This window comes from Argopecten irradians, chromosome 14 (genome assembly GCF_041381155.1).
Source record: "Argopecten irradians isolate NY chromosome 14, Ai_NY, whole genome shotgun sequence".
Lineage (NCBI taxonomy): Eukaryota > Metazoa > Mollusca > Bivalvia > Pectinida > Pectinidae > Argopecten > Argopecten irradians.
The window spans coordinates 27,127,996-27,136,797 of NC_091147.1; the positions used below are offsets into that span (position 1 = coordinate 27,127,996).

Sequence of the window (8,802 nt, forward strand, 5' to 3'; positions counted from 1 at the left end):
TTTTACGGATCATGGGACTCTGGATTATCGCGTGTCCGCTTTATCAAGTATTGTGACTCGAAAACTTATTTCAGTTAGGACGCTTCAATGAAAAGGAGACTTAATTGATCAATCATGATAGCTGATACGCATTAAATTTCTTTTACTATTATAATTGTCATTCTTGTTATATCTCCAATAAACATACACCAAACCGACATTTGTTGTCTTCCCACTTTGTTGTCTCCATACAATTTGTCTTCTGAATGTATGTCGGTCGCTAGAACCTAAATATGACCCGTAAGAACAAAATAACAAATTAATCAAAACTAATTAATTAATTAACAGATGCTTGTAGAAATTTAACCAATATTGATAATTTGGAACTTCTCGCTCTATCGACAATCATGTGGCATTTACCGGTTGACACTGAGTCAATGATCTCTTCGCATGTCTTTCCCATATTATTCATAAATATGTGATGCATACATCTGCATGATTTGAAAGGTGGGATTTATATGAGAATAAGCATCAATATTTTATATCAAGAATATTAACCATATTAAGAAGCGCTTTCTATGATAAAGTACCTCTTGGTAAATCTATTCCGTTTGCCTACACACCGATGTGACAAAATGTGGATGCATGTTGACTGAAAGAAGTCAAGTCTATAACATAATTCTAACATATACAACAGGTCCAAGGGGTACAAAATTTTGATAAATAGTGTTATCCATCAGAGGCGGACGTCAGGGTTCATCCTTTTCCCCCAAACTACCCTACGCTTATACCTTATATGTTTCAAAGCGCTACAGCTAGAGCTCTAATGTAGTCTGTGAAAAAGGATAATCCAAAGATGATATTTTCTATATACTGATTTATTACAGTCGGGTGCGGAGCGGCAAAATATCCAACTCTACACTTTCAAACATAGGCCTAAAGTGAATAAACTAATACTACAAAATGATAATATACAAAATATACAGGAACAAACATGTAAACAGCACTTAGTCTAAACGTGATATACATTAGTCGCTAATTATTAACTGACGCAAGTGTTACTGATATTGAGAACTGCTAAGAAGGATTAGCTAAAAGAAACACAGGTAAATATGTTAAAGCAATATATCACAATAAAGAAACGACTATTATAATCAAAATGAAGCTTTGTATTTTACTTCTAAACATAGAATATTAATTATGTTCGAGTAGATTAAAACAAATAAATAACTTCACAAATGTCCAAACAGGAACCTGTCATAAACCGCGTGACATATGCGTCAATATCGTATATTGCATCCTTACCTAGAAACATCCTGATGGATTTGACAATACTTGACACACATAGCTTGTACATCAAATGGTCCTTTTTGTTAAAAACAGCAATTTTGAATGTGTTGCTTGTTTCACTAGCGGTGATTAAAGATAGTCACACGATTACATTTATACTCCTATACTCATTCACGTTCATCCATTCAATCATGAATACATTCATCATCACCAAACAACATCAACATTATCTAATAGTATCAAATGATATATATCCTTTAACAATAGTATAATTTGCTATGTTTTATCATACGTAAAAGCATCCATACACATCCACTTGTATTGAGAACATGCGTAGAAAAAATATTTATGACTTATAATGTGATTATTTCAATGTTTTCTAATAAATGGATTGATTTGAAATCTTCAGTGGTTGGAATTGGCATCCTCATCACTTTCGGTCTTCAGCTTTGCTTTCCGCCTTGTGAGAACATCAAATATGATAAGAAGAATGGCGGTTATGAACGATGAGGCCCCCATGATATGGAATGTTAAATGAAATGTCTCAGTAACATCACGTATATAACCTGAAATGGAAAGTACATGGTAACAATTATGGAGAATTATTGGTGCAATATATTTCTATAATGTAAGGAAGCCTTTTTTCTAAACTTTTTTTTTTTGTGAGATATGCATCGGCGAATTTCGGGATCCAGGTAATTGGTGAGTTTTAAATTTCATGTCATCGATTAAATATCTAAATTGTTTGTATTGGTAAATATGTCCATTCTTTTTTTTAATTTCACGAACTGGTTTTAAAATGGAAATCGCAAAATTAGGTAACTTCTAAAGAAACTAGTTTCCAGAATTATGTATTCATTTAATCGATTTGGTAGTTTAACAATGTGTTTGAATACTGTATGTATTTTTATCATATAGTTTATTGTAACTTAATATATACTGAAAAGAATGTACAAGTTTGATAAAAAATATTTAATATTGATTACAAATTAAATAACAAGAACATAGAAAATTAGATATCGGTTGAACTACAAAGAATACAAAACATAAAGTAAATAGAGACATTTTTGAAAACAAAATGCAAGTTATTTACCAAGCAGTGGCAGGGCCAATCCTTCAAACAGACTTATACAGATAATAAACACTGCTATGGCACTGCGATACCGTTCTTTTCCCACAATTTTTATAAGTATCGGCGGGAATAGAGCAACAATCATCCCGCCAGTGGATCCAAATATCATAACAAACACCACCAAGGTCCAGAACGAGGTATAGTATACAGTGAACTGTAGAACGATGCCCACGACAACCTTCAAAAGACGTATAATGTATCATATCACTTATAACAAATGTGTGGCGATAACGAAATTCATAAAATAAAACAAATCAACGTATACCGAATAAGTTTATACGATCTGAAACAATAGCGAATCAGAAATGAAAGGTGGTTTCCAAACGAAGAGTTTATAGAGTCAAACAATAACAGAACTACACGTTCCGGAAAAATGACCCCAGCACTCTAATCTATGAAACGTGGCATTGCATTAATGAGTCATATAACATTTCAAAATATTGTGTATATAAAGCTTAACTATTTTTCTATGATAACGATATTCCGTCTTTGCATATTACAGAGTCAGCTCCCTTGCGGGTAGGTATCCATTGTAACGTCATTATTTTGTAAGCACAATTCAGGTCGTTTTCTCCGAAACGTATGACGTTGCGCTTCCAAACGCATGACGTCACAATCAATACCTACCCGCAAGTGCAGATAACTCTGTAATGTGCTAATTCGGAATATATTGTCAATGGGTGGTCTAGTATATATTAATAACCCTGCTAGTAGCACTAATAACACTGACATTAAAGCCATCCCGGGGCTGTGACAATGAAGGCAATAGAAGACACAGGTGATGTAATTCTGTGTTGTACATGTACATCAAAAGAATTGTAATTATATGTTGCACATGTACATCAAAAGAATTGCATAACGGTACAATGTGGTCGACTCTGTTGCTTTGTAGTTGTAGTAATCTTTAAATGAAATCTTTATGAATGCTTTGATTAATTATATTTTTCTCATGAAATACCTCCAGCTTCACTATGAAGTAGTCAAGGATGGATATAACGTCAGTGATAGTAACTCATAGGTTCCAAGGATACATTAGAGATAGTCCAGTGTTTGTCTTTGTTGCTGATCAACCACTAACCTGAGACAGGATAACAATCTGTTGCGGAGTTATCCAGGACTGATCAGCCAGAAACCCTGCTAATATCCTACCGAGGAAGTCTGATAGGCAGGTTATAGAAACGATCACAGAAATCCGCTGGTCATCGATGCCAATATCTTCAGCATATTTCGGTACATAAATGTGAGCGCACATGATTGCAACATTACCAAAACAATAAATGGCTAAAAATAGTAAAAAGAGAACATTTTTCATCAAATAGCAATCTATGCTCTGTCTACACTTAACCAGGAACCCTCCATCACACTTTCCCTTGCATGTTGTATCCTCGTGTTGATCTATATTGGATCCCAGACTAGCCAGAGAGGCAGCCAATACATCACCATTACTCGAATATCGGACAACGTTTGAATTCGATAATCTATCAAACATATCATTTGTCTCGTCAATTTGTCTGGTCAGGGACGAAGAAGACTGCTTTTCAGTTTCTTTTGAAAGCAATGGGTACAGCGTACCTGAATCGCATTCTTCAAAATTATTCTCGGAATTATTTGGTTTTGTCAAGGAAACGTCTTTGTCCGTATTGAATGTCTTTGGTCCGTTTTTTGTGTAGAATTCTGATGGACGTAGTAATGCGGCGGCTACTAGGGAATTTAACGTTATACCAGCAGTAATAACTAACCCTCCTCTCAGGCCGTACTCATCAAAAACGTACCGGTACAGTGGAGGCATGACTATACCACCAAGAGCATTCGCTGAGAGGAATATAGCATTCGCTAGGCCTTTTCTCTTGTCGAAGTACTCTCCGAGAAGGATGTATATCGGCGGATTATGGAAACCGATACCAATACCTGAAAGATAACAATGAATAATAATAGTTATAATCCAATCATGTATTATATGGGGTTGGATTACTTATTTCGAAAGTAATTGACACATGCATGGAATAAGTGTTGTTATATACGTGGTTTGGTCTACATTAAATTCAAAATAGAAATTTAAAAAAAAATCTAAATTGCTATTTCATAACTTATTCACCCGTAACGTAGTGTTTTCTATAAGACAAATAATGTAATAGTTAACATCCCGAGGTATATGGGTATGTGTGGCACAAGAGAAATAGCTTGTACTGAATAAATGTTATACCAGATCAAAGATCTATTTATATATTCGAAATTATTCGCTGCATCTCATTCGAGCCACAGCCATAAATGAGAAGCCTAAAATGACAAAACACTTTCATTTTTTTAAATTAAATTTATATCCTTACTAGTAGGGCGACACCTGAGGGAGTGTCGCAGATTGAACGAAGATACTTGCGAAAGGGAGATAACTTTTGGAGCTATTTCATTATGTTAGGAAATCATATCACCGTTGAATTTGAGTAAATTTAAGTAGATTTGATTAAAGACAAGAGGCCCATGGTCATCTGAGCTCGGTAAAAAATAAAACAAAGACATATAAACACTATACAAATGCTCATCAGGCTCTTGAAATCAGTTATATCAATTTGACCTTTTAATCTTTAAAGAGATTTTGATTCCATTATATCTGTGAGATTTCCTATAAAAACTGAGCAAACAATAGTCATAAATGGGTTTTCACTATATAAACTAAAGAAATTTGACTCTCTCCCTAGGGAAAACTCTGAGACCCACAGGGCCACTAATTTATGAAGAGTATTTAGTTCCATCATATCTATGAATTAAGAAGATGATTTTTTTTAATTTCAGCCATTTTGATCCCTATTGACACCACCCTCTGGCCCCTGGGAGTCAGCCAGGGAAATACTACCTCAGGCTAATAAATCTAACAAAGTTAAGTTTGAATTATTTCTGAAAATTGAGCAAATAATTGTATTATCCCAATATAAACTATAGTAAATTTGACCCCATTCCCTTTCATAAATACGACCCATTTGTGAATGATTCACTCGTCGATTCAATCGGTAAGAATACCTTTGAAGGAAGGCGGCCGAAGTTCCGAAAGTCTGCCGTGAAAATGTACTGGGAACTTGCGAAATACCACCAATTTCCAAGACCGTTTTGTGGTCGTTGTTTTTAATATTTTCAATAACCAAAAATACCATTTTGTTCTAAATTCTTAAAACTTTCAATGTATAGAATCTCAACTCGCCAACTTTGAGCGTTTATTCGCTATGATGAATTACGCAGAAACTATCGATAAAAATGTCGAATTTTGCCTGCGCTTGAACAAAAATTTCTCCCTCAAATGAATTTTCGCAGAGTCAACGACTATCTCAGAGATCACGCATGGATTTACTCAACTGTAAAATATCCTTAAAAACTTTCTGTCAATTTTCTTATTACCCAACTTGTTGTTTATTAATGGGCAATGTCACCTCATAGTAGCAATAATATCTACACGGTGTTTCTGAAAATGGAAGCGCTGAAACGGTATGCCATTGTCCTCTATGCTAACCATGTGCATGTATTAGCCAATAAAAACACTGAAAAATCACAGCATATATAATATAGTACTTATCATTTACGTTTCTGTACAAAATATTCTTATACAACTTAATATTTGATATTATTTTGTGTGCCTAAATTAGCATATCTACCTATTAGTATACTTTGTGACGCTAACAGGAATTCGAGTCCAGTTGCTAGGCTGCTGATTCCGTAACCTATACTGCATAGGATTATCCCCAGGAACACAGACATCCGGATTTTCATTTTCTTAAAACCGATCAGCAGTACGGATGCCGCTGAAAACAGATTGCTTCTAACTTTAGACCGAAGTTCTGTGACCGTTCTGGAAGACATCTAAATGTCGTCTATAAAGAAGCGTCTCACACTATCGTTATTGAAGAATAAATGTTTGATTATAGCGCTTCCTGATTGCGTCAAGTTTTGTGTTTTCTTCTATTTATGGGTCGGAAAGTCACAGTGTTCTTAAGTGAGGATACGAATAATTTGCTTTGTTTCTATTTTTTGAGCCATATAAAATGCTTACATATACTATTATAAACTTCCCTATTTCGGCGCAAACACATTTAAGAGGGAAAAAAATCCCGCATTTGTTACAATTGCTAAACTAAAATTGTATAGGCTAGATACTGCTCTTAGTGCGATCGTATTTTAGCGCAAAATGTCTAGGGCGAATATTTCTGAAAATTGATTACCACTAAAATATTTACGCATACAGTATATTGCGATACATGATTTCACATATTAAAAAAATGTCCATTTTCATTCTTATGATAATTCGTATTTAAACACCTCTGGAGACATAATTGAAATCTTTCTTATTCTGCAGCTGGGAATGAGTAATTATCTTAAGAGGTGAAATACAAAAAAAAATATACAAGACATAGTTTCTTACTTTTGCGTGGACTGGAAAACTAGACTAGACTTTGTCAAATAGTAAAGTAATAATTAAAGTCTTCAGCTGATCCTGGAACCTACCTGTGATGCAGTAAGCAACATTTAAAACTGTGTTGATCAGAACAGTCATAAACACCGTGCCTTTAAACATCCGGAGAAATTCTATGAAAAATATCCCATAAGATTTCTCCGTCCCTGTGTTGATGGTAGATATCATGAACGATCCTGAAATATATGTGCAAACATTAAATAATGAATAAAAATAGTAAAATTCTAACAATTTATGTGAGAGGATGTGAGCAAAGAAGAGAATACACTTTGAGAGAAAAGGGGGTAGAAAGAGAGACTGAAGGAGGATAAGAGAAGTAAGGGAAATCATAATGTTGGAGGGAGGAAGAGAGATCATAAGAGAGAAAATGATATATATATATATAGAGAGAGAGAGGAGTATTAACAGAATTGGTGGGGGTATTCGATTTTTTATTATCAAGGATGTATTTCACACTTAACTATGAAGGGATATTTCTGTTCTGTGGTCTTTAAGGGCAAATTTGTTGTATATATGTTAGGAAATTTTATTCAATTTGAATAGCTCACTACCCTTCTAAAATGTTTTTTTTTTATATTTTTAAAAATGGGAATGTAAAACGAGATGTATTTTGTAGAATAACAAAGCAGAAGTTATCAGCTTACCGTTAAAACTACACTTACCATCACCTTCTGAACATTTTGATTTTCATAAATCAAATATTAATTTACAATCTCTGGTCCTGCCATATCTTTATGCGAGTGAATCGACTATGACTGCACCATACGTCCAATCAGCAGACAGTTATCATATATCATGCAGGCTTAATGCATTTGTTTAGTGTTTTAGCCTCTAATTATGACATCGATATCAATTTACTTATGTCATTATTGTTGTATTTTCCAGAATCTTTTATTTTTTGTTTCGGAAATGTAGGTAGCAGTACTCACCGGCGAGAACCATCCACGCCCAACCTTTGTCCACCGGTATTCGCGTGTCAGAAGCCATAACCAGGCACTAGATCTGAATCTTTGACATAGAAACTCAATAACACATACGTCTGTCCAGGAACTGTTACAACACTGGGATTTAAGAAAGACAAATCACTCTAATATGACAGAAACAATTAATTATCTGGAACATGATACAGTAAACAATGATCGCTACGGACAGAACGATGTAATAATACTATGTCTGCCCGCTATACATACACAGGGTGATTATTACGATGCGTTAAACAACTTATACGCCATAAATTCATATACTATGCGTGCTTGATGAAGAAGAATTAACGCCAAGAAGAAGAAAGTTTATCACCAGTTCTCGGTTAATGGTAGACAAGCCATGATTATATTATAACATAGTTGTTTTACTAACCTGCTGCTCACTCTAGGTCATATGTTATCAGCGCCTCACCTCGCCTCACATTTCCTTCTTTGAATATTTTGTATACCGAGGCCTTATATACAGTCTTGCTATCTAACATTTCACAACTATGGCGAAACCCGCTTATCGTATGTTTGCACAACCGCGAAATTTGGAAGAGAAATGCTTAGATGTATTAATATAAACTTTGACTATCATTCTACTGAATTATATTTGATATGTGATTCTCCCTTAGCAACAATTATTAAGGGAAATATAATCCTACATGTATTATTGGCAAAAGAACTCAACGTAATTTATCTTGTCAGATTCTGTCATTTAAATTCTTTGTTTTGGTTTCATTACGTATCAAATTCAACTGAAAGATGTGCAGTGTATCAGTTGGTCAGAGTTGATGCACGCATTTCGACGCGATATTCTAAATAGAAACTTGAATAGCTAATAGACCACATCACAAACTGAACTAAAACTATTAAGTATTTAACTACAGAAATACATTCACAGGTTCGATAGTCAAGTGCATTTGTTTAAGTTATATTTCAAAGATCAATACATTTTGACAACGGAGCAATTTCGAACA

The 8,802-nt window shown here is 34.4% G+C and overlaps 1 protein-coding gene across 2 annotated transcripts; it reads right to left on the minus strand.

Moving 5' to 3' along the window:
• Nucleotides 1–839: 839 nt before the first annotated feature.
• Nucleotides 840–8,283, minus strand: LOC138307842 (monocarboxylate transporter 5-like). Of its 2 annotated transcripts, none has more exons than XM_069248745.1 (7): nucleotides 8,214–8,283; nucleotides 7,787–7,907; nucleotides 6,890–7,033; nucleotides 6,043–6,189; nucleotides 3,480–4,309; nucleotides 2,363–2,579; nucleotides 840–1,835 (listed from the first exon to the last, which is right to left on the minus strand). In XM_069248745.1, the coding sequence occupies exons 2-7, from the start codon at nucleotides 7,842–7,844 to the stop codon at nucleotides 1,675–1,677; spliced, it is 1,557 nt and encodes a 518-aa protein (XP_069104846.1). In that variant the 5' UTR covers nucleotides 7,845–7,907; nucleotides 8,214–8,283; the 3' UTR covers nucleotides 840–1,674. The 2 variants fall into 2 exon arrangements, with proteins under 2 accessions (XP_069104846.1, XP_069104848.1); XM_069248747.1 differs by having other exon boundaries at nucleotides 7,787–7,865; nucleotides 8,214–8,266.
• Nucleotides 8,284–8,802: the final 519 nt, after the last annotated feature.

Bases quoted from the DNA above. Each gene is read 5' to 3' on its own strand.
- LOC138307842 (XM_069248745.1), bottom strand. From the start codon at position 7,844: ATGGCTTCTGACACGCGAATACCGGTGGACAAAGGTTGGGCGTGGATG. The intron at 4,310-6,042 runs GTAGATATGCTA...GTTATCTTTCAG, and splicing joins GTCACAAAGTATACTAATAG to GTATTGGTATCGGTTTCCAT. The intron at 2,580-3,479 runs GTTAGTGGTTGA...CGTCTTTTGAAG, and splicing joins AGATTGTTATCCTGTCTCAG to GTTGTCGTGGGCATCGTTCT.